At 51.2% G+C, this 25906-nt stretch overlaps 1 protein-coding gene across 12 annotated transcripts in view; it reads left to right on the top strand.

Moving 5' to 3' along the window:
* The window catches only part of MAPT (microtubule associated protein tau), a 102573-nt gene that overhangs the window by 42400 nt on the left and 34267 nt on the right, over positions 1-25906 (top strand). For 5 of the 12 annotated variants that reach the window (XM_027081328.1, XM_027081326.1, XM_027081325.1 and 2 more), the window contains exons 2-5: positions 14188-14307; positions 17874-17960; positions 20501-20587; positions 24442-24507. In XM_027081328.1, the coding sequence (XP_026937129.1) occupies positions 14205-14307; positions 17874-17960; positions 20501-20587; positions 24442-24507 (343 nt within the window). In that variant the 5' untranslated portion in view covers positions 14188-14204. Of the gene's footprint in view, positions 1-8664; positions 9363-14187; positions 14308-17873; positions 17961-20500; positions 20588-24441; positions 24508-25505; positions 25508-25906 lie in introns of those variants that run through there. The other 7 variants (XM_027081330.1, XM_027081327.1, XM_027081324.1 and 4 more) reach the window with 4 other exon arrangements.

Genomic DNA, 25906 nt, shown 5'->3' with positions numbered 1-25906 from the left:
CCGTGTCCCCTGCATTGGCAGGCGGATTCCCAACCGCTGTGCCACCAGGGAAGCCCCCTTTGTGACTTCTTGTCTGCACATATACATATATATGCTACTGTCTTGTTTATAAACATTCTGTGCGTGCACATTTCTAAAACTGCCTTTTTCCCTTGGTGATACAGGATGGAGCTCTCTCCATGCCAGTGTGTTCGCTTCTCCCCTGTCCTCCTCACAGAGGGGTCAGCTTCACACAGTGTGCTCCGGGACACGGTTTTGGCCCCGTCTCCAGGAGTCACGGGACCAGGGGATGACCTCACCGGGTACACCATCTGCCCTGCCTGGCCAGAGGCTGCATCGGGAGGGCCAAGGGGGCACCATGTGTCGTTGGATCCAACGTGGGGTGGGGCTCTGGGCCCTGAGAAGCTGTTTAGTCTGAAAATACGAATAGGACGCAGAAAGGTTTGGCTCAGATAATGGGTGATAGGTTGTCATGATAGTAACCACAGCGGGCACTTCGATCGCATTTACTGTATTAACTCGTCTAATCCCCACACCTTACAGACGAGGCAGCGGAGGCTCTGAGAGGTTGAGTGACTTACTCGAGGTCACCCCGCTAGTAAGTGGCGGATCTGGAGTGGAACCCAGACAGCCTGACCCCAGTGTGTTCTCCACGCCCCAGAAATGCACTGTCAGCTCCGCCCCTGATGCTGTGTGGGCACCTCTGTCAAGGGGGTAATTCAGGGACGGTGTGCTTGACCTGGGTGGCATTTCTCCCATGGGTTCAAAGGACACTATTTGTTTTCCGTCTTTCCCACCGTGCTGAGTTCAGGTTGCTCATTACTGAGGGACATTGCTGATTAGAGACAGACTACGCCGTCCTCCTGTGCCCCGCGTCCTTCAGGGTGTGTCCTCAGACTCAAAAAATAGAAATGAAAGCATCCTCCAAACTACCACCTTCCCTTCCTCGTTTCCTCTCCCCTCCACTTCTTCCTTGTTGTCCCAGCTAATGAAATGTTGTGGCAAAAAGAGCCAATTTCTGGTCATTGCACGTGGCCTCTCAGACTCCCGCCTCCTTCGCTGCCAAGACTGGTGCGGACGCTTCGTCTCTCCCCACCTCCCGGCATCACCTTCTCCGCATCACCTCCCCTGTCTCCTCTGTGCTCCGGGTGCCAGTGCTGGGAGGGTGGGGAGCAGAGACACCCCAGTTCTTCCCCGATGCTTACCTTCGCTCCGTCACTTCCGAGACCTTCCTGGAAGGACCCCCTCGTTTCTCCTCCTCTCCCTGGGCCGACCCGGAGCTGCCTCTCACGTCTCCATGCTCTGTCTCCCCCTCCTTCAGGGCAGAAGCACAAAGGCTCTTGTATCGGCCCCTGATTTTATCCCTTCAGGTTAGGCCTCCTCTTCCCCATCCTCAGATATCTTCTCCTTGCTCAGAACCCACGTGTCATAACAACAGTACCGAGTATCGGTCTAGAACATCGCAGTTCACTGAAGCACTCTCTCTCACATGCATTTTTCCAGTGACCCTCACAGCCACACTGTGACACAGGTGTCCTCGGGCCCATGTTACAAATGAAGAGTCTGTGATTCAGAGAGGGCAAGTGACTGGCCCAGCATCGACCAGCCAGTGAGTGGTCCCTCCTAAGCCTAGAACCCAGGGCTCTGGACTTCACACCACGTGTCCTTTCTACCCAAATCCATGGAGAGGTCTGAACCGGCCAGAAGGTCCTCAGGAAGATTTGGAGCCAGTGCACCGAGGGCACAAGGAGTCCAGCCGTTCATGCAACTAACAAGGCTGGACTTGGCGCGTTCCACGAGAGGCGCTAGGGCTGAGTGGCCTCTCGGGGTAGATGCAAACATGGCATCTCTGGATCAAGAGACCCTGCTTCATGGGAGAGACCCGGGTCCAAGGGGAAGCGAAGCAAGGGACCCTCCAGGCTCGGCTTTGGGGGCAGGATGGAGGGTGCCTCCCCAGCCCCTGCTGTGAGGGTGAAGCCGTGCAGTGTTCTCAGAGGGCCTTAAGAGGGAGCAGCCTAAGTGCTAGTCATCAGTCCCAGGAATGGCTCATGGAGAAGCAGGTGCTCCTGAGAACCCATAATGGTCTTTGGGAAATGGCCCGAGGTGCCTCTGAGAGGCCTCAAGACCCTGACTGTGGGGGGCCCATTCAACATCGGGTACAGCCGTGTCCTCACGCCCCTGACATCATTCCACCCAGCGTTCGCTCCCAGCGACTTCCTAGCCCTAAGGTGAGCTTTCCAGGAAATCACTACCGGCCACACTCTGTCCCCCGCTCTGGCACTGTCTCTAGGTCCACTTGATCCTCTCTGTGCCTCAGTCTCCCCAGCTGCAGAATGGAGCTAAGATGACCCGTGTATCTCACAGAGGTGCAGTTGGAATGGCTCCTCCTATATCAGGGCTTCAGAGTGGGGCTTTATGATTTGTCAGTGAAGGTCTCCAGAGACCCACCCTGTGTCCAGCTGGAGGCTGGGACTGCAGATTCAAAGCCACGTGTGCATCCTCCCTCAGCCAGAGATACTGGGCATCAATGCAAAAATGGGGATAATAAGATAATAACATTTCCTCCTTCACATAGGCCGTTGTGAGGACTAAATGAGGTGAAATGTGTAAATAGTGCCTGGCTACAGAAATATTTATTCAGGGAAGATCATGGATGGCTAAAAAAAAGGGGCGGGGTGGGGGGACTTTAAAAGTCCCCCTCCAGAGTTTTTTAAGTGCTCCATTTGCTGCCTGTTAGAGCTAGAGGGCAGAGGGATAACAGCAAATCTAGACATTGTAGCCATTGACGATCAACCAGAAATTAATGTAAAGCTTATTAATATCAGTATATTTATTACACAAATAAAGTAGGCTACAGAACAGCTGGTACGATGTGGTCTCATTTGGGGAAAATTATATGTGTGCCTAGGCGAGGTGTTTGCACAGAAGTTCCCTAGAATTTTAACAGTGGTGATTTTGCTTTCCTCTTTTCACATTTTTGTATTTAACTTTTTAATAATGACTGTGAATCACTTTTATAAAACAATAAATTCTCTCTCTCTCTCTCTCTCCCTCTCTCTCTCAGGATTAAGAGTGGCTTGCCCTAGAAAAAAAAAGCGCAATTTTTCGCTGTGGTTTTCCCAGCTTTGACATCAAAAGAGACTGCTTTTTATCCATTTGGTGCTCTGAGTTGAGGGGATTCATCTCAGATACAGTTAAGTGGTCACCAGGGCCATTGGCAGTCCCTTAACGGGACAGAGGCTCAGCAACCTGCCGCCACCCCCCGTAGGGGTGTCACATGGCAGTGCTGTCCTCGTTGAAGGCTAACTGATCAGAAAGGGGGTTGGAGGGAAAACTACGTGCAGTTCCAAGCACGCCGTATCATCCTAACAGATGCTACAGCACTGTTTGACTATACCAGCAGTTACAAAGGAGGTCAAAAAAATAAAACAGAATCCTTGAGCTTAAAACCAGAATTGTCCTCTCCGACACAGTCTGTGGATTTTCTTGGTGGTGGACGTCAGCCGGCTGACATCAGCCATGACACATGGTGTGTGCACAGCAACACCACCTCCCCCCAGAAAGCGGCCTTCATTCATGCTTTCATACAACTGTTGATTGTTCTCTTTGGATTGAGGCCCGGGATTATTCCAGTTTCTTCTCACCAACCTAAGTCTTTCCTCTCTGTGGGCTCCTTTATCTTCTCTGCACTTAATTTGGCAGTTCTGCCTGAAATCCGGGTATTATCATTATTATTGTTCAGATTCGGTTCTAGAACATTCTCTGGTACCCTGTGATAGGACGTGAGCACAAGCTCACACTTTAGAGTTCCTCTGAGGTTTGCCAGGCCGTCTTCCCTCCAGCAAGTCTTCCTGAGAACTTCCCCGTGGTGTCTGGGTGCTGGGTGCCACCTGCCTGTCGGGGGCGGGAGAGAAGAGGGGCAACACAAAAGGAGACTAGCTGTGAGGGAAGTGCATCTGAAGCAGCAGAGTTGCCACGCGCCAGCCCAGCGTTCTCTTGAACCCTGGAGGCTCTTCCTCTTTCTTTAGGTACAGCTGGCTCCCCGCTTCATCAGTATAGGGATTTCCTAACGACCTTGCGCCCAGACTTCACCTCCGCCAAGGAGGCTACTATGCCTGCCCTTTCACTAATCTTCATATCTTAAAGTACAACAGTTGAACCGTAAGCATTAAAGAATAGACTGTAAATACAAGGAGAAAGTTGTCGAAGGAGACGACAGCTCTCACTCAGTTGAGTGGGTCCTTCTGTCCCTGAAATGGGTGATCTCGGACACCGCCTGATTTAATCACTGTGTCGGTCGGCCTCACAAGGTCAGATTCCGGTGCCAGGCTGCTTAGGCTTTGAGCCCTGACTCCATTACATGTTTACTGTGTGACCTTGGGCAAGTTACTCGACCTCTCTGTGCCTCGGATTCCCCCTCTGTAGAAGTCGACATAATAATAGGGGCAGTTGTGTTGATTAAATGAGTCAATACCTGGAAATGCTTGAAACGTGGCTCCTGTCATGAGGAATCCTGTTTTCCACCTGAACGCACTGGCAAATTCATGATGGTGCAGAAAAGGGACCAGAGCAAAGGAAAGATGGGATGTGGGAGCCAAAAATAACCTTGGAGATCAAAGTTCATTTTAAGGTTATTTTTTTAGATTTCTCTCTACTTGATCTTCAGCTATCTGAGAGATCCATTTAGGGTGTTTGTTTTTTTAATAACAGCTTTATTGAGATATGTCACATGCCATAAAATCCACCCTTTGCAGTGTACAATTCAGTGATTTAAGTATAGTCACAAAGTTGTGCAATATCACCACTCTCTAATTCCAGTTGGGTTTTTAACCTGAGGGAGTTTTAAGGGCCAGCGTCCTTTTTTTGGACGGAGCCACCTGTTCTGGTGGCGGTGATTCCGCTGAGTCACGGCAGCGGCCCCGGGAGCCTGCAGTGCTGCCTGGGGGAGAAGCTGGCCGGTGGCTGGGCTGCAGCGAGCGGGCACCGCGCCCTGGCATGTGCTGCCCCCTAGCGAGGGCTGCAGCTCCGCCCTAAACAGCCCACCCGGCGCCTTCAGGGAGGGGGCTCTAGGATACAAAAAGCTCCTCCCGGGCTTGGACTGCACAGGCAGCGCGTCCTGCTTGGAGCCTGGTGAGCCAGGGTGCGGGACCAGCCCCTGACACGGGCTTTCTTCTTACCTCCTCGGCTCTAATTCCATCCAGCTGGGACAGGGTCATTTCTCTGGGTCCTGGAGGGGAGAAAAGGGCTATGTTTTTAAACTCTCTGTTGGGAAGGCATTGATATAATACAATATCCGAAAGATGGGTTTTAGCATCAAAAGATCAGAGTTCACATTCTGCTCTGCCTCTTACTAGCTGTGTGACACTCAGCAGGTTCCTGAACCTCTCTGAGCCTGTTTCCTCATCTACAAAGTGAGGATAATTCCTCTCTTGGGGCTGTTGTATTACAGAGATTTGCTTTCTCTCTCTGAAGCCCCTGAGACTGGCTAATAGTCACGACTCAAATAAACAGGTGCTGTTAATATTCCAAAACTGCCAAAAATGGTGTCCACTGTTGTCCTGGCTTACCCGAGGAGCTTTCTAGAATCAAGATGCATTGCTGTAGGAAAATTAAAAGGAATAGGAAGGATGGCAGTAGGTGTAGGAAGGCTATTTGGTCTTCATCTCCTTCAGGTAGAGACTGCCCCAGGTCAGCTGAAACCCTCAGACACCCTGGAGAACTGGGCAGGAGCAAAAGCCTGGGTGGGGAAGCAGACAGAGGCATCAGAACTGCTGGGAATCTGTGTTCCAGAGGGGAGTCAGGTCCCAGGCTGCCTTGCTGGCCTTGGGCAAGTCATTTAGGCCCTTGGGGCCCTTTACCTGGCTGGGATTTGCATCCTGCCCACGTCATAGATTTGTGGTGAGCCTGTATGTTCTGTCATGGGAAAGTGTCCAGGAAAATGGCAGACGTGCTTCAAATAGTGAGCAGGGTTCCCTGATGATGCCCCAGACGTCACCTCTGGGCTGGGCTAGGTACCTGGGCTTCCCTCATCCACCTCTGGATGCCTCAGAGGGCAGCCTGAGATGATCAGAAACAAAGCTGACTCTTCAGGTAAGACACACAGAGCAGGTGAACTCTACCAGGCAGAAAATGTATCCACCTTGCAGCCTGGGAAGACCCTCTTCTTCCAGAGCAAAAGGGACCCGGGGTCTCACTTGCACATCCCTGGGCCCCTGAGGGTCTGGAGGGGCCGGGGGCCCACCCTTGGCAAAATGAGGAAGAAGCTGAAGGTTGTCTGAGGGTCCCTGCCATTCTTCTCTTCCATCATCCTACCCCTTCCTGCCCTCACCTTTCCTCCCCCTCCACCCCGATTTCAGCATTATCAGACAAACATCACAGTAAAAAATTCCAGGGCTTCCCTGGTGGCGCAGTGGTTGAGAGTCTGCCTGCCGATGCAGGGGACACGGGTTCATGCCCTGGTCCGGGAGGATCCCACATGCCGCAGAGCGGCTGGGCCCGTGAGCCATGGCCGCTGAGCCTGCGCGTCCGGAGCCTGTGCTCCACAACGGGAGAGGCCACGACAGTGAGAGGCCCGCGTACCGCAAAAAAAAAAAAAAAAAAAAAATTCCATATTGTTTCCAAACTTAAAAGACTGTGGGTAATCATCAATGGATACATGGATAAACAAAATGTGGTGTATCCATACAATGAAATATCGTTCCAGGAGCGAAGTCCTGACACGTGCTACAACGTGGGTGAATCTTGAAAACATTACCCGAAGCGAAAGAAGCAAGACGCGAAAGCCCAGTGTTAGATAATTCCATTTATTTGAAATCTCCGAAATCGGTAAATCCGTAGAGACAGAAAGTAGATTCGTGGTTGGCAGGGCATGGGGGGAGGAGTGGCGAGAAACTGCTTCATGGGCACAGGGTTTCTTTCAGGGGTGATGAAGATGTTTTGGAACTAGACAGAGGCGATGGTGGTTCACTTTAAAATGGTCACTTGTGTGCTGTGTGGATTTTACCTCAATCAGGAAAGTAAATAGAAAAGACTGGTTTGCAGCAGCCGCGGTTTGATTCAGGGGGTTCCTCCCTCCCTGTGCCTTCACCCCCTTCCCCTCTCCTGCCTTCTCTTTTATCCTCTCATCACCTGCACTGTCCTCTTTTTTCCTCTGTCTCCCTCTCAGCCCCGCACACACTTTTCTCCCTTTCCCTGGCTTGCCCCCCCCCACAAGCCATTGGCAAGGCAGCATTGGGTCTGGGGGTGTGATCTTGTAGGACCAGGCACTGTCCTACAACTTAACAAGCCCCGTCCCCTCAATTTCCCAGCTACCAAATGACAAGGACAGACTCCAGGACCCTCTGGTTCTCATTTTCTCTTGTCAGGAGGCGGTGCTTTTCCAAGGGTCCCTAAAGAGTGACCCGTTTTCGTTTCCAGGTTTAACTCAACTTTTGTGCTCCTCCTCAGATTTCTTCCTTACCTCACTCCCCACTGCCTGTAGGTCACTGCCTGGGAAAATGGGAGGTAGGAAATCAGAGAGATTGAAAAAGAGATTGGTTGATTTAGAAGAATAAGAAGGCAAAGCATGGCCTTAGGACAGTAGCTCCTGGCGTGTTTATTTTCCTGTCTGTGTGTCTCTCTTAGGCTACAGGGATCCGTGGGGTGATATAACCACGTCTAGTCTGGACTGTGTACCCACCTCAGGGCTACGCTTGTTTTTGTGTTTTCAGTCTGCTGTCTTTGCATGAAAGTCCTAGGGCTGGGACGTACGGCTGTGCTGTCTGTCAGTTGCTTTACATGTTCTTTGCCCAGTTCTTCCAGAGAAATCATCCTGCCCTTGGCTCTCGTAGAGGAAGACCACAGGGGTCAGAGAAGGAGGCAGGGCTGAGCTTTCAGACCCTTGGCTGGGATGGCAGGGCCCCCTGCCTCTCAGCCAGGCCTGGGCTAGAGACTCCTGCTGCCCTGTGACCAATCTTCCCAGGGCTCTGAGCTGGAGGACACAGGCCTAATCGATCCGCTTAAAGTAAAATGTTGGAGCAGGAAGGGAGCTCAGGGGTCACTGGGTGACATGAAGGAGGTTGAGAGAAGTGACTTAGTCACAGCTTTGGGGTGTGAGTCCTGGACACTGCTGCTTCCACACCCCAGATCTGTGCCCCAATGGAAAATTGGAGAACATTTGATGGTCCTGGATGGAAGGACTGGCAGTGAGGGCAGCTGAGTGCCCCGTGAGGACACAAGCTTTGCATCCTGGAGTCGCCTCTTCCTGGGTATGTGACCTGGGCAGAGTACCTCCCAGATTCCTCATCTGCCTGTAAGTGACCCAGACAGGTCCAACCCGACGGGACTTGCGTTCTCGTGCGCAGTATTTGTCCTAAGACTGAGAAGAAGAACTACTTCATTTTACTCTCCGAGCGCATCTCCTCTGGGTTCTATTTTCTGCTTACGTCGAGTAGCCTCTCAGAGATGCTCCAGAGATGACCTGTAGGTACCAAAACATTAGCACGGGGCAAGTGGCCCAGCCCAGATGAGTTGGAGAGACAGCACTGGTGGCCTCATTGAATCAGGAGGTCCATGAACCTAAGGCCATTTGCTGGGGTCAGTGGGAGGGGCGGGGTGGGGGGGTGCCTCCCTGCTTAGAGAGTTCTTCCCATGCATTCCTCTTTTTACCCTAAAGGAAAATAGTGGCACCTGAGATGCACACGGTTTATTCATTTTGCATAGTGAATAGTAGCCTATGTTTTAAAGGATGATTTAATTTCTCCAGAGGCCCCTGTAATTTGTTCAGCTTCCTATTAGTGCTTCTGACTTTCTCCAGCCATGCAGGGGTGGTGCTGGTGGTAGGGAAGTGGGGGGATCATTAGAATCTGGGACAGAGAGACCCATTGCCTTGCCTTTTGCTCTGTGGCACTGAGCGAGGCGGCCTGGCAGCCGAAGGGCTTATGCCACGGATGCTGTCTCCAGTCCCTAGAACAGTGCGGCACTGCCCCAGGCCCCAGAATGACCCTTAGTTCTCCTGCTCCTGACTTGAAACTTCTGGAAACTTCTGGAAGGATACCAAAATGTACAATGATTCTTGCTAAGACTTAATTACAGATTCTTTTTTTTTTTTTTTGACTATTGAGAGAGGAGAAGGAATACTGGAAAAGCCAAAAGCAGGAGTCTGTAAACTGTGGCCGATGGGCCAAATCTGGTGTTAGCTACGAATGGTTTACATTTTCAAATGGTGGAAAAAAACAAAAACAAAAGAAAAATATTTCATGACACATAAGATTATATGCAACTCAAATTTCAGCGTCTGTAAAAAAAGTTTAACTGGGACCCAGCCGTGCTCATTCATTTACGGATCTATCATCAATGCTTGCTTCCCTGCCGCAGCAGCAGAGGTGAGTCGTTGTAACAGAAGGCACAGCCCCCAAAGCCTAAAATATTTACTATCTGGCCCTTTACAGAAACAAATTGCTGACCCTTGACCTGAAATTAAAGTGGAAAACTGTTTCATTGTAGATCTGTTTTAAAAAAAGATCCATAAAAAATTTAAAATTATAATGGAAATCACGAGGGAGAGCAGAATCTGCTTCCTAGAACTTATTAACTCAAATCAATCACCAGTTGGTAAAATGCAGTGGGGGAGATTCTTCTTTTTTTTATTTTTTTTGCGGTATGCGGGCCTTTCACTGTTGTGGCCTCTCCCGTTGCGGCAGGCTCAGCGGCCATGGCTCACGGGCCCAGCCGCTCCGCGGCATGTGGGATTTTCCCGGACCGGGGCACGAACCCGCATCCCCTGCATCGGCAGGCGGACTCTCAACCACTGCGCCACCAGGGAAGCCCGAGATTCTTCTTTTGAGCAGGGATCTTTTAAAGACAGAACCCACCCTTGTTGACCAGCTGCCTTGGACCCTGATGCTGTTCCCTTTGACTGTGCTACCGCCTCCCATTTTCCCAGCCTTGCAAGCCCTCACCTCTAGTGTAATTCTGGATTCTGAGCTCTCCCTCTGACCCCAGCCCAGTTTTAAAGCCCAGTCTAATGTTATCTAAAGTACACTTCTTGGGTCTGTCCCTTCCTTTCCATGGCCTCTGCCCCCGCTCTGGTTCTGGCTTTTTTGCTGTATACCTGGATCAGTGCAGTCACCTCCCTGCCAACAGTCCTTTCTTACCCATCCAATTGGCCCTGCCGACTGCTGCTAAAGTGACCTTAGAGCACTTCTTTGATGCCGCCCTGCTCATGCCTGTGAACAAAGTCCAAACTGGGCACCTTGCCCACCTCCAGACTTTGAGTGAGAAGCAGCCACCGTGTCACGTGGTTCACCCCATCTGCCCCCAACATGGTGGTCGTGCAGATGGGCAGGGAAGAGACCAGGGCATGCGGAATCTTTTTAGTTGTGGCATGCGGGATCTTTAGTTGCCGCATGCATGCAGGATCTAGTTCCCTGACCAGGGATCGAACCTGGGTCCTCACAAGTCACTGAGAGATTTTCTGCTAAGGGATCTCATCTCTGATAAACAGAAGGCTAGAAAATGGTTCTCCCATTCATTCCCCAGAGACCTTGAGGGGAACCCGTTGCCTCTGTGCCAGTACCAGTGTTAGAGCTCCAGCCATAATCATCTCAACTGTGGAAACCCAGAGCCCTTATTATTATATCATCAACACGATGAAGGGGAGGGTCCCACTCACAAAGGCAATGCCAAGGATGAGGAGACATCAAGAGTGGCTGCAGCAAGATTAGAAAAGATAAGAAAAAAAGAGACAAAAAAATCAAATAAAAATTAATTAAATTAAATTAAATTAAATTAATTAATTTAATTTATTTATAATTAATTAAATTAATTAATAAATTAAATTAATTAATTTAAAAAAAAAGAGTGGCCTCAGCAACATGCAGGACTACATCTTTCCTTCCACCCCAAGAGATTTAGAAACAAGAATAAATGGGAAAACATACCTTGCTCTTGGGTGGGGACACTAAATATTGTGAAGATAGCAACTTTTATCGTTTTGGCTCGTCATGCAGTTCTAGCCAAAATCCCAATGGAATTTTGAGAATTTGAGGAAAAAGTGTTCTGAAGAGCATCTGGTAGAGAAAATGTGCAAGAAGATCAAACAGTTTTGAAAAAAGAAGATGAGAGTGTCTAAGCCCACCTAGAGAATAAGGCTGGAGATCCAACACTTAAATCGGGAGGCTCTAGCACCAAAATGGACAGGCGAATGGAGCAGAATAGATGGTTCACTCACCTGGGGAAAGAGGGAAGACCGTCCTATGAATAGGGCAGAGCCCATTGGTTTAGCTGTTGTATCTGGGAGAAAATTTTTTAGATTCCCACCTCATATCATACACTTAAATAAGTTCTAGATGAATTAATAAATTTAATACAAAGAATTAGATCACTAAAGACACAGTAGAAAATATTTATGATCTTTACGGACTATAGAGCAGCGGAATAAATCACAAAGGAAAATAGACTTGACTGTAGAAAAAGTAAAACCCGTCAGTAGAAGCCATCAGAAACCAAAACAGGGACCTAGTGGTTACGATTCGGGCTTTCACTGCCATGGCCCAGGTTCAATCCCTGGCTGGGGAACTGAGATCCCACAAGCTGTGCGGTGTGGCCAAAAGAAAAAAAAAAAAAAAGAAACCAAAGTAAAAGGAGACGCTATTAGCCACAAATATGATAAAGGGTTCATGTCACTCATAGATTAAGAACTCATTCAGATCATTACAGTGGTCGCTGAGGCATGACAGAGAAGCAAAGGATGTAAAGCGGCATCTTATAAAAGAAGCCAGGGCAGCAGATTTTTACTTTTACACTTCCATCCACCGCGTTCCAAATGGGAAAACTTAGTCCTTGAAAGGAATTGATCAAATCTACAAAACAAAACCACGGGGCTCATTACACTTCTTAGTGTTCACGAAAACCTTAGCTGCAGGTTGAACAGGATGGCCTGATCTGTCTGATCTGGCTCACCCGGGCCGGGTGTAGTGTCTCCAGCCAGTTCGGGAGGCTTGCGCTTCTGGGAGGATTCCACCGCACTCGGGTGGGGCTCCCGGTGAGTCAGCAGGTGAGGTGACTCATGGACCCATCCCGGGCACGGGCACGAGCAGCTGGGCAGTGACCAGGGATGTCCTGAGAGAGGCGTCACCAGGAAGCAGCGAGGGAGGCGTTACTTCATAGAGTTGGGTGGGGAGCAGTAGTTGACGCCTTTGGTAATGAAACTTGTTCCTCTTAGCACAGGGGTTCTTGTTTTGGGGCTTTCTAAGGGAAACAGACCATCAGTGTATCTCAGGGTAGAGAATATCACCATAGAGAATATCACCACCAAATCCTAAGTCTTGAAGGATGAGTGGGGCTTTGATCCTCCCAGGAAAGTCCTGCTCATCCTTGGGGAGATATCAAAGGTTTGGAGATGTGGGGAGACATCAAAGGTTTGGAGATGATCAGCCTCAGAGGCCCCTCCCAAGAGCTCTCTGAGAGACAAGGGCCTTGGTCAGAATGAAAAGTAGCGTCTAGGAGTGCCCAGACCACCCACCCTCTGCCTAACCCAGAGGAGGGCTCACTGACCTCATTCTTAGAACCATCCTAAGTCCTCCCAGCTTCTTATCCTACATCGTGGGTGGAGAAGAGAGCTCAGACACCCACACCAGCGTGTCCTGCCTAGAAAGGAGAGAAATGGAGCTGGACCTGAGTATGCCAATGGCCAGCTGGTATAAACACAGTGCCAGTAGGGCTTCCCTGGTGGCGCAGTGGTTGAGAGTCTGCCTGCCGATGCAGGGGACATGGGTTCGTGTCCCGGTCCGGGAAGATCCCACATGCCGCGGACCGGCTGGGCCCGTGAGCCATGGCCCCTGAGCCTGCGCGTCCAGAGCCTGTGCTCCGCAACGGGAGGGGCCACAACAGTGAGAGGCCCACGTACCGCAAAAAAAAAAACAAAACAAAAAACAAAAACACAGTGCCAGAGGCTGGCTGTCTCTCCACACCTTTGTCAGTCTGGGAAGTATTAGGTGGAGTGTCTGCCCCAGGTGGACCCTCCGACCCTGTAGCCCACCATTTATTTATTTTAAAGTTTTTTAAAAACTTTTTTAAAAGTTTAAAGGGAGGAAGTAGAAGCAGCTAGAACAGGGGAGTTTCAAAGATAAGAAAAAATATAAAGTAGAAAATAAATAATATGAGAACTAGATCATTTAAAAGGAAGATATCAAAGTAAAATACAAGAGATTCAAATTACAGAGATAAAAACGTAAAACATGGAATAATCCAAAGTGACGTGAATGAACCACAGCAAAATGACACACTCCAAAGTTCAGAAATTCAAAGTTATTTTTAAGATAAAGAATTAAACATTCTCAGTAAGGAAGAGGGCAGAGTAGGATTAAATGATCGTTTCTAGTGGGCTTTGTTGAGCTGAAGCCACCTCTCAGCTGGGGCTTTTGGGGGAGGGGAGTGCACGCTGCTCTTCAGCCCCAAATTCATGCCCCCGCACTGTGCCCTGTGAAGGACATAGCCTGGCCCTCAGAAGGCACACCCAAGGGTCCTGGTGGGAACCAGTGAGGTGAGTGAGAGCCCGTCCCTGACCCCGGGGGCCACCTGACTCAGAGCTGGGGAGTCGGGACACCCAGGTCGAGTTGGTTCCATGGCCACAACTACTGAGCCCACAACTACTGAGCCCACGTGCCACAACTACTGAAGCCTGCGCGCCTAGAGCCCGTGCTCCGTAACGGGAGAGGCTACCGCAACGAGAAGCCTGGGCACTGCAGCAAAGAGTAGCCCCCGCTTGCCGCAACTAGACAAAACCCGCACACAGCAACGAAGACCCAATGCAGCCAAAAATAAAAATAAATAAATATATAAAATAAAAAAGAATGTTTAAACTCCATCAAACTACCAGTCAGCAGCATTTACTTTTTAATGAAGTGGAAAGAGCAGTGAGCATAGTAACAAGTTGGGCCTGCTGAACCTGCCCACCTGATGGTTTTGGACATGAACTGATGTGATGCTGGTGAATTGAAAGTGCACATACAAGTAAATAACACTTTGGCGATACGCCCCGCGGATGAGGTTGGGCATCTGGTTGTTGGGGAGGAGGGAGGGGAGGTGGAAATCTGCCTGCTGTGAACTGGGGAGGTGGCACCTCTCTCTCCCTGCCCCCTACCCCACCCCCAAGCACTTAGCCTCAGCACAGCATCCCAGCCCTCACCTCCCATCTTCATTCCCCAGGTGGGCTTTGAACCAGGATGGCTGAACCCCGCCAGGAGTTCAACGTGATGGAAGATCATGCTCAGGGGGACTACACCCTGCTGCAAGACCACGAGGGTGACGTGGAGCATGGCCTGAAAGGTTAGTGCACGGCCCTGCGTAACGGGCCCAGGCGCTGCGGGGATCGCGGCCGACCCGATGGCTCTGGAAAGGGCTGGCAGGAAAAGTTCGCATCCTGAGTTTTAAAGGAGTTTTAAATACTTTATTGTGTTAGATTGTCAATGGGCTTGAAACCTCATTAATTTGAGCGAGCCAACAGAACTCAAAATGTGAGCTATTTGAAAATCTGCCTTTTGCAAAGGAGAGTTTGCCACATACGTGGATATAGTGTGATAAAGATTGCCGGAGGCTTGTTGGTCTAATTAATACAAGGGTGCTCTGTTGAGTCTTTAACCAAACCCATTACCCTATAAATCAGCAGGGTTTATTGGCATGCAGAATACATGACTTTATACATTATTTTTTTCTCTTCCTTAATAGGCCTGTCTGGCCCCTTTTGGCCAGAGTTGGTTAGCTCTGGGTTTCTTACTGTCCCTGTTATACCTTAATAAACCACGTCAACCTCTAAATGTTCTATAGTACAGTCTTTTGGCCCAGTTGGCTTGGCCTCCTCTCTCCCCTTCACTGCACTGTCTGACCACCGAGATCGGGGAGCCCCGTGGAGCACACAGAGCCCTCTCTCTGGCTCCGAACGCTAGTCCCTCCATCGCTGATGGGAGCACCAGAGGACCTGTAGGGCACTGGGTTGTACTATAAGGAACCCTCTCCCCACAGTGTCACTGGTGGCCAGTGCCCCCTGGAGCAGCCGACCGTGCAGCCCCGGGATAAGAAAGACTAGGTCCCTGTCTTCTAGACCCATTTCTAAGGAGACGAAATGGCAGTCTACTTTTCTCTTTTAATACTAAAATAACAAGCCTGGGGTGTGCAGTGTTGATGGCAGTGGTAGAGCTCCAAGGTGGGAAGGGAACTCTTCTGGGTACATCTATCTGGGAAGGTTCTCTGGAAGAGGCGGTGTTACCAGAAGGAGGCCTGAGTTCGGGGAGCACATGGAGAAAACATCCCTACCTTGGAGACGCTTCAGGACTCGTTGGGGGGCCTTGTTTCAAAGGCTGATTTCTCTGTACCTGTTTAAGCAGAGAACACATTAGGAGGCAGAGCTTGGGAATCAGACAAGTGGGCTCCACGGTGGGGGAGGTGAGGGAAGAAATGGGCTGTCCCCGGAGCTCAGAGGCCACCCTTTGGCCTTCTTGGGGGCACACCCAGCCCGAAGCTCTGGGTGAGGGGAAATGCCTGCTCCCATCCGGCTCAACCCAACCCTCCTTAGGCACCAATGGTGGCAAGAAACGTGCATCTGACATCTCCCAGGCCACGGCCTGGCTCCAGCCAGAGCTGCTAATTTTCAACTCCCCAAGGGGTTGGAATGGCAGCTGGGCCCTAAGAGCTCCCTCATCTGAGGACCTGAGCCCACCATCCCTCCACATGAGAGTTCTGCCTCAGTATCAGTATCATTGCTTTCACTTTCAAGTGTCCCTATTGGGGTGACAAAGTATGTGGCACCCTACTTATAATGGGACTTCCTTAAAATGATGTTTCAGGTGACCTTCCTGGTGGTCCAGCGGTTGAGACTTTGCCTTCCAAGGCAGGGGGTGTGGTTTGATCCCTGCTTGGGGAGCTAAGATCCCACATGCCATGTGGCCAGAAAACCTAAACATAAAATCAACAGAAGCAATATTGTAACACATTCAATAGAGACTGTGAAAATGGTCCACATAAAAAAAATCTTAAAAAAAAAAAAGATAATTCAGGCATTTTTGTAGGACTCTACAAAAGTTCGCAAAGGGCTTTGGCCACCGACGTCTCAGGTAGCGCTCACAATAACCAGTGGAGGCGGAGGTTGCCTTCCCCAGTTTACAGATGACAAAGTTTCGTTTCTGAGATTGTGGGGCTAGTATAGCCTTCAGCTCCATGTCAGCTGTTTTTGCCTCTGGTCACCCTTAGCCAAGTCTCCTTGAAGCTTCAGTTATTAAACTCTTGTGGGTAGAATCCAACTTAGAATCCCAACATACTGAACTCTGTCCCAGATGAATTGTGCCAGTGAAAAAATGATGCTCTTGGGAATTCCCTGGCGGTCCAGTGCTTAGGGCTCGGTGCTTTCATTGCCGTGGCCCAGGTTCAATCCCTGGTCGGGGAACTAAGATCCCACCAGCCAAAAGAAAAAAGAAAAATGATGCTCTGTTTAGGGTAGCCTGGTTTAAAAATTAAGTTAAAATATATATATTGTGTTGTCACAAATGTATCATAATAATGTAGGATGTTAAGAATTTGGGAAACTGGGTGTGGGGTACCCTCTCTGGTCTATCTTTGCAGTTTTTCTGTAAATCTGCATTGATGCTAAAAGTTGGAATAGGATTAGATAGAGCCCAAGAGAGCTGCAAAGTGGGTAAAAGCTGGTTAACTGATAAAATAATGCACCCACATGAATTAAAAGGTGTTAATGAGTTAACTTGTTAGACCTTCCAGAAGACCCTCAGAAGAGGCTTCTTCCTCCTTCCTTCCCTCCCTCCAAGAAATTTAACAAGGATAAAGCAGATGATGACAGTTGTAGGCTGGGGGTGGATTGGGGGAGGGGTGTTTGGGGGACAAGTGTTTGAGGCACCGTCATGCCCATAGGTTTCTGTGCTCTGACAGTCGAGGCTGGTCCGTAATAAGACCCGGCAGGCAGTCTGCATCATGCTCCCTCACCATGTGTCCAGAGCCTACTTGAGAGAGTTGGCAGGTTTTGGCAAGCTCCAGGACCGGAAGCTTCTTTAGAATCAGCCCTTCTTTGGCTGGATGGGTGCAGCCAGGGCTGCGTGTCCAGGGATGGCGTTCTAGCAGAGGGTGCGACGTGTCTGATCTCGAAGGGTGCTAGAACACCACTTGCCTCTTTTCGTCTCGTGAGTCTGCTTCATGCAGAACCAGCTTCCTGTCCTCTATCTCCAAGGCTGCCCCCACCCCAGGTGGAGTGGCTTTTGCAGAGTCCATCAGAGCTCCCTTGGCTTTAGATTCTGAAAGGACAGTTTTCTTATAAGTAGCGATGGCTGACATTTCAGGTGTAACTCAAGGCTTGCTGGGCGGTGCTTGGAGACACAGCCAAGTGTGCAGTTAGAATAGAAGTAGGTACTGTGTCTGCCCTGAGCTAATTCCTTTGCAGAGGAAGGAGTTGGATCTCTGAGTGTTTTCCCAGGTCGTTAATGGTCATTAATTCATGGCAGTGATCTCCCATGAGTCTCTTCAGTAGGGAAACACAAAGCCCAAGTCTACTTGTGGCTTAGCTTTCTGGTGTCTGCTGCCCGTTTGTCAATATAAGAGCCTTTGTCTCAATTGGAACCACAAGCTAATTAAAAGGCAATTTCTCCTCTCGTCCCAGAACAGGTAAACATTGCGTGCCTCTTTGCCTGCTGACCCTGGTGTGGGGGCCAAGCTGTGTTGGGGTGGGGGTGCGATTGGTCCCCTTTGTGGTTTTGTCATGTGGCCACAGTCCATCCATCTGGGTTCCACGCTGGGTGATTTCAGCTCCAAAAGACACTGTCCCCGAGGTCCTCTGAGGTCGAAGGCAGGGGTGGAGAGAGGCAGCCATTCTGAGGGGCTCATTGTATATGTTCCAGAATCTCCCCTGCAGACCCCGGCCGATGATGGATCTGAGGAACCAGGCTCTGAAACCTCTGATGCTAAGAGCACTCCAACGGCGGAAGGTGGGGCCTCCCTCTTCTCACGGTTTTATTCAAGCAGCTCCTTCCATGCTCCAGCCTGCGCTTAGCCACGCTTTGAGCTCATACGTGCCACCCTTCCTGGCTGCGTTTGCTGCTGCCTCTCCCTCTGGCTGAGAGATAGCTCACTCAGTGCTTTGCAGGACGGAGCTCAGGCCCCGGATGTTGTGGGAGCCACGCTCTGTTTTGATGCCTTGCTCGCTAGGGTCAGGTATGGGCAGCTTCATCGTGTGTGAGTTTTGAGGCAGCCACACTTGAACAGGCTGGGATCCGTGGCAAAGCAGGGCCTGACGTCAGCTCCACCAAGCCCCTGCTCCTCGCCCATTGTCCTCCCAAAACTTCTTTCATGAGCCAGCAGGTCCTAAAGCAGCCGTTTGGCTGGGGAAAGGGCAGGTCAGTGCACATCTCCAAGCTCACACTTTGGGACTGGTCTTGGTTTAGTATCTTTCATTTCTTGAGCTCGGCCTGGGTGTCTGGACCTTGGCTGTGGTGTTAGTTCCAGCCCATCTTCTAACCTGTCCTCTGTAGACATGTGGTGTCTAAGTTATTACAAAGCTGCTGACGTATTTCCTGAAGTGTTCCTTGGTCCTGATTTTGACCATCTTCTCTTGCTTCCCATCTATATCAGTCAAGACCGTGTTGATCGCAGGTAACGGAAAACCCAACTAACTGTGACATACATATGAAGAGGTTTATTTGTCTCACATAGTAAAATGTTTGGACTTGGGCAGCAGCTTCTCAGTGTCAACTGTTTTATCTTCTGCCATCATTAATGGCTGGATTGTTGCCTTATAGTTACAGAATGGCTGCTGTACCTCCAGGCATCACATCTGCCTTCAAAGAAGAAAGAAGGTAGCAAAGCCAAAAGAACCCTGAAACCAAATGTGTTCCCTTTTTATTAGGAAAGCAACAGTTTTTCTGCAGGCCCCACCGAACCAACTTCTGTTTATGTATCATTGGCCAGAACTGGGTCTCATGGCCACCCCTGGCTGTAAGGGAGGCTGGGACATTGAGCATTTTGCCTTCCAGGCTCTTTAGCAGGAAAAATCAAGGGATAAGGGCGTTGAGAATGGCTTTCGAGTAACCAGTCAGCAGTATCTGCCCCTCCTTCTCTCCATCCTCTCCAAGGTTCTATTCTCAGCACTTCCCTGGGCCCTGCCCATGACTTTGATGAGAACCTGGCCCCAGCATCTCCCCAAGCATCCACCTTTGGATGAATTCAGAAAGTGGCTGTCAGGTGCCTGCCAACTGGTGGTGCATCTGTGGAGGATATAGTGGATGTGGCCCTTCCCCCACTTTGCCCGCCCCCCACCTCTGAAGTTCTCAGCCTAGTGAAGAGAATACCAGACCAAATGCTGTTTGCTCTCCTTCTTAGAGCCAGTGATGTTAAGACATAGCCTGCTGACCTTGTCAGGATAGTTCTGCAAGTTGCCTACCGCCCTGAGAAGGTCCTGAAACACTAATGGCAGATTTTCTGCCAGCCTTCCAAATCAGCTTTATTCTGGAAGAATCTACCAACCAAGTCTTGCTGCACTCTGGACCCTGTCCGTGTGTGCATCCCAAGAGCGTCAGCTCTGGCCCCGCGGGGAATGGGGGAGCCTGCTGGGGCTGGACTCTGCCAGGCTGCTCCCGAGACAACCATAATAAAGTGGACTCCTTCTGACGAACCTGAGTCAGGCGCTTGGGAAGCTTTCAAAGCAGACAGCTCCTCATGTCTGCCCAGAAGGGCCTGGGAGTATGCCAGGGCGTTGCTCAGGGAAGAATGCCGATTTGGAAGTGTTCACCTCGATGAGAGACCAACAGCAGCTCCTGGTGGTAGATCTTTCCCTCCAGCCTCTGCTCTGAAGGTGGACCCATCTGTGGGCCTGTTGTCAAGCACCTGACTCCTGACAGGGCCGACCTGTTCGTTGACACCCAGGGGAGTCTGTGGTTTTAAACCATGGGTCATGGGCTCCGGGAGACAGGGGGATTAGAACTGGAAGAGAACTTGGAGGTCACCTGGTAGTGATACTCCCATTTTGCAGATGAGAAAACTGAGACCCTAAGAGGACAAAGGACTTGCCCAAAGCCAGCCTCCCGGCAGAGCCATAGACTCCGGCCCTGACTGCAGGGTTCCTGCACTGCCTTGGTCCCAATCCCATTCTCCTGTTCTGTCCTGCTCTAAGGATCAAACACCTGTGACCAGTCATCTGATTTTCAACACTTCCTCCTTAAAAACACTTGCGACCGTCCCCAGCCGTCCCTCTCACTGCAGTCTTTACAGGGGGGCTGTCCTGGCTTTCCTGGCAGAGGGCCTGGGTGTCTCGTGCATGGGCGCCACTCAAACAGAGTATTGCTGTGCTCCCTGGAGAGATGTCAAGGCTGGAGCACGGCTCTGGGCCCTGCTCTGTGGGGCTGCTTTTCTGCATGTGGCTGAGTCCCCTCCCCCTCCCCATCCCTGCATCTCTGCATCCCCCAAACAGCAAAGGTGAGGGGTGTGGCACAGCTCATCCCGGCCCCCTAAGGTGACTCTCCGTGGTTTCCAGATGTGACAGCACCCTTAGTGGATGAGGGAGCCCCCGGTGAGCAGGCGGCCGCTCAGCCCCCCACGGAGATCCCAGAAGGAACCACAGGTGAGGGTGACTCCCAGGTCGGGGTGCCCAGCTCCCCTGCTGGAGGACGGGTGCACGTGGGGTTATGCCCGTCTCCAAGTGCAGCAGGAATGTGGGTGGACACCAGCCTCTGGGAATCTCTGGTTGTTCTGAGCCTGATGCCCTGTTGCTTCCATGGCTGGCTGGCTGCCTGCCTCCCAGAGAATAGAGGACCTCTGGATTCCTTCTAGCTCCTCCTCTCCTTGTCTTAGCTCCAGAGAGTTCTCTGAGGCAAGCTGGTGGCAGCCTTCGCCCCCAAGGTCAGTCCACCCTCCTGCTGCGACTCTGCCAGCAACAGGGTTACTTCCTCGGAGGTAAACAGCTCCCTGGGCGGGGGGGGGGGGGGGGGGGCAGCCAAGTGTGCAGCAGCATCAAGGTGGCCCACCCACACCTTTGGAGGATTGTAATTGGACAGTCCCCGAGGAACTCAGCAATGTCATCTAGCATCCATTTTTAGGACTATCCTTTCAAACGTATCAGCGTCGAACAGACGTGATGAGACTGTCCTGTCAACACAGATGATGGGGCGTAGCCCAGACAGGGCACTGACCAGAAATAGCACTGGACGCGGGGCCGCCAGAGTCACCTGTGAGCTGCCCAGGCCCTTAGGGAACAGCGAGCACAGCCCAGAGCCCTGGCTGTCACTTCCTTCCCATCCCCTTCCCTGGGCTTACGCACGACTCTGCCGTTGGCTTGGTGACTTGGAGGGTGCTCAGCACGAAACTCAGAAGAGCTCTGGACCATATGTCACCAGCAGTGGACAGCGGGGGACATGTCCCCCGGCAGGAGTTTTCTTTCCTTCCTGAAGACAGGGCTCAGGGCAGCCGTTTAGGAAGCCTGCAGCCCTCTCCCGGGCCTGTGTGCTGGGAGCACTGGGCAGGGGCCGAGCAGTCCCACGGCCTCCTCCAAGTAGCTTCTGTTTGCAAGTTGGTCTTCCGAGATAGGTGGAGGGGGATGTTCCGGAAGCTGGCAGGCCCTGTCCTTGACAGTGAAGGTCGTTTGAAGGCCGTGGGACAAACGACTCTTGGTAACTTGGCTTTTGTCTCCCGCTGTCCCTTTACAATTGTGTCGGTGGGCGAAGCTCTTCCCCTGCCTGGGATGAAAACTCTAGCCACCTCTTGACTTTTGATCACTTCCGAGTTATCAAAAGTGTTTTAAGTTTCCACAGTCACAAAACCCAGTCTGCAAATGCTGATTAGAATGTCCAGTCCTGCATAAGAGCCAGAGCTGAAGCCCCTCCTCTCTGGGACTAGGGAGGGGGCGAGGACGGGGCAGGGGCAGGGGCAGGAAGGTTCTTACTGCATGGGCGCTGCTGTGAGCCAGCTCCACATGGGCTGCAGGTGTTTAAAGCTGACTCTTTCTCTGTGGGGACCTTTCTGGAATTCTTCCAGACACCCCACGTTCACCATCCCCGTCATCCCTCCGAAGGCCCCTCCCTCTGCGTTGGATTCCAGCAGACATTTCTTCTCTCTTTGGCCCCTTGGGGTCTCCAGCCTCTCGCCTGCTGAGGTCGGCTTGCTCACATCAGTGGCCCTGCTGCATGTGGCCCGAGGCGCCCCCTCCACTAGAGCTGCCCTGTGCCCACAGCAGGTCCACGGGGAACATGGGTGTTCTCTGCCCCAACGGACTGTGGATGTGCAGACTGCCCATAGGCTTTGCTCTGCCACCAAGGCAGGGCCAGCGTGTCTCTCCTCCTCTGATTTTCCCAGGTGGGCTTCTGACAGCCGTCCACCATGTCCCTAACCATAGAGAACTCACACCATGTGTCTCCCCCTGGTGCCTTGAAACCCTCTCGATGGGATGAGATGGGAGGTGGCCAGGCAGCCACCCCCCACCCCCACAAGCTGCTGTCTCTAAAGAAATCCTCCTCAAAAATTCTCTCGCCCTCCACCCTTTACATCCTCAATGAAGCGGGAGGTTTTAGAGTTGGGGGGACATTTTTTCAGCTGGTGGCGTTAACAATAGCACCTCACTTGGGCATGTCCCCTTTGCTGTATCTTGGTTCTCCTGTGAAACTTCCCATTTGAGGTCCATTTGGGGGTGCAGTGTGGCCATCCCTTTGCAGGAATCCCTGCCTTGCGGGGTGAGCGTGGAGCCCTCTTGGGGCTCCAGGGATATGGAGAAGCCATATAGGGATGTGATGGCCCAGCCACTGTCACACACCCTCCCTCTCTTTGGCTTCTCTGAGCATCTCCCTTGCTGGGATCAGGGGATGTCAGAGATGTGGGCAGCAGCCCGCGGTTTCTGATTTGCATCAGGACCAGGATATCAAGACACCGCGTGGGAAAGCGAAAGCGGTGGGCTTCCCAGTGCCACGACGGTGATGTCGTCGGCACGCCTCCTCGTGTCCTCTGTCTCCAGGACTCCGTGCCATTTAGCTGGACTTGCTGTCACTCTGAGGCTTTCTTCCATAACCTTGTCAGAAACTCAGATCAGACCTATGCTCGGAGCTGTGCTTCCCAGACAGTCGGCTGTTGTCGAGTGACGTGGAGCTGTCACCGTTAGACCTCACAGGCCATACAGTGTCAGCGTGCAGAGGACCCAGAGATGTTCCTGCCTAGGAACTGGCAGTGGGGGAGCTGCCCGAGCCCACTGCTGGCCCCCTGCCCCTTGCCACAGCTGCCCTGGGCCAGCCAGCTGCCCTGGGCCATCGTGCATCTGTCCAGCGACCCAGGGGCTCTTTCTTTTGCCTCCGCCGTGTTCTCTGTGGTGGACCCGTATGGCAGGTGGTGGTAACCTGGCATTTCTGGTTTAGGTGCAGAGACTGAGTCATTGCAGGACTGGCAGAGAAGACTGGTGGCCCAGCCAGCAGCTGGTGGGCATTTCTCAGGGTGGTGGCCTCTCTCTCACTGTCCATCAGGGCATATTGGCTCTCCTGGGATCATGGGGTCACCGCACGTCAGTGTGTGATGTGACCAACTTGCCTTTTAGGGGTCCCTTCTTCTGGACAGTTGTATCCATTGTCCTGCCACAATATCCCGATTTTTTTCACGATGCAGAAATTGGTGTTGTACGAAAGCTTATTGATTTTGGTACCACTGATGATCAGTAGCTTTTCTCAGTCTTTTTTTGTTTGGGGTGGACTGGGGCTCCCTAAGCAGGAGCCCAAGACACCCCAAAAGCTGCTCACTGACACTGCTGGCCCCCCCCCCCTATTCTAAGCATGAGGTTAAAGGGCTTGCCCAGCAGTTTGGAGGAAAGAAACTGAACCGCCGGGGGGCCCCTGCTGTGTCCCAGGCACTTTGCTAAATACATTCACACCATTTTATATGAATCCTCACCACTCTTCTGCAAGGTGAGCCAGTGTCATCACCTTGGGATTCTAGAGTTGGAGACAGGGGCCCAGAGAGGCTGAGTAATGGTGGCACCTGGGTTTGAACCGCAGCCGGCCTCCACAGCCCGCGCCTAGTCTTCCCTGCACCTTTGCCGCCCGCCGCCCCAGGAGCGCTGGCTGGGGCTGGGAGGGCAGCCTCCGCCCGGACGCAGCTCCCGCAGCCGTGGCCGAGCAGCAGATTGCTTCTCTGACCTCACCTGTCCTGTGTCTTTGTTGAGGGGGGTACTGAGGACCCTGGGCCCATTGTGGAGAAGGTCTTTCCTACTGGACTGTGTCGCCCGTAAAGTGCGTGGTTGTGTGGGTTTTGTTCAGTGAACTGTTTTCATCCACGTCCCCGGCAGTCACATTTGCAAAGAGCCAGAGGTGCAGCGCCTCGGTGCTGCTAAGGCGTGCCTTTCCTGAATGCTTTCAGAAACATAGCGGAAGAGGCGGGGAGCTTTGTCTCTAGCAAACAGTAACCGTCTTTGCTTTTATCTTCTTCATTTGCTGACACACAAACCAGCTGAAGAAGCAGGCATTGGAGACACCCCCAACCTGGAAGACCAAGCTGCTGGACATGTGACCCAAGGTCAGTGGGCTAGAATCGCCTGCCACGCGTGACGTGGGGGGCCGGGAAGAGGGGCATGGTGACACAGATGGACCCTACCTACCCTGAAAAGAGAATTTGGACCTGGGCCTTAATTCCTGGTCTTCAGGAGTTGGTTTTTATCGAAGGTGGGCTATTCAGATAGAGAAAGAGCTCTAGCTCTATCTAGCCATTTCTGAGTCTTTCCTGAGGTGTTCAGTGTTCTGAAAGGAGCTGGCCCTGCCCAGCATGGGGAGTCGAGAATCAATGACCAGGAGAAACGCAGATAATATGTACGATGAGTGATTTCCCCTGTAGGCGGCCCTCTGGCCTGTCCCGGGAGCAAAGCCTCCACCAAATCACCACTGAGCTGTTTCTTATCAACTCTCTTCTGTGCAGCCTTCAAACCTTATTATGATTTTCTTCTCAGGGACCAAAACTGCTGTGCTCAAGAAAAGCAACTTCGTATAATCACTGAGCATACATGTTTTAAGAACTCAATGTTTTAAATCCTAGAGATTCCTGATCTTAGGAAACGGAGACCCCGGCAATACAGCCTAGCTGGGTTTGTTTTCCGTCATTTGCTGCATAAATGAATTTGACAGTCTACTGTGTAATGTGGAAGCTTCTAGATTGTAAGAAAGCAGGGAAAACACTGTTCTTTTCTCCAGAAAGTGATTTGGGATTTGTATAGCGCCAGCACTGGGGCCATCTGACTTTAGGAAGACTCTGGGCCCTGAAGAAATGTCTCCCTGAAGGTGTTTTGAAGCCTAACTAACACATTTCTGCTCCCCAGGGGTCCCTGCCCCGTCGTGGGCTAGGGTTTCTCATCTCACATGTCATGGAAAGGCGTGTTTTCATTCTTAGGCTTACAAAGAGCTTCAGAAAACATTAGAAGGGATAATCATTATAAGGGGAAACCTCAGTCTATGTGTTAAATAACTAGAATCCTGCCTCCTGTTTCTTTTCGGTTATGATTTGCAGCTTTTAGGTAAAATGAGAGGTTTTTATAACCTCTGGAAATGATGATCTATTTCCATAAAAAGAAATGAATGAGTTTTTTCTACCAATTTTTATTGCAGGCTATGTCTCCATGCCCCTAAAACATATTCCATGCAACAAAAAGATCAGGCCATCCGCTTTCCTAGAAACTTTACTTTTGTGCTAACTGAATTTTTGACTTTCCCAGCACTGGCCTAGAGTCATATAGATATAAAGATGAACACCAGGTAACATCTGCCATGGGAAATTGGCACCAAATCTGTGAGCACGTGGAGGTTTCCACCTCTACTCCCAAGTCCAGTATTTAATGTCTTGACTGGAGCTGCTGATCCACATGGCCAAGCCCAAGCTCCCTCCAGTGGAACCTTGTGAAATTCAGGCTCACTCGTGATCCGCAAAC

The sequence above is a fragment of the Aethalodelphis obliquidens genome, unplaced genomic scaffold, assembly GCF_003676395.1.
Source record: "Aethalodelphis obliquidens isolate GAN/ISIS:26980383/991018 unplaced genomic scaffold, ASM367639v1 scaffold44, whole genome shotgun sequence".
Taxonomy (NCBI): Eukaryota; Metazoa; Chordata; class Mammalia; order Artiodactyla; family Delphinidae; genus Aethalodelphis; species Aethalodelphis obliquidens.
Note: the sequence above shows the minus strand (reverse complement) of the source record. Positions and strands in the feature narration are given on the sequence as shown.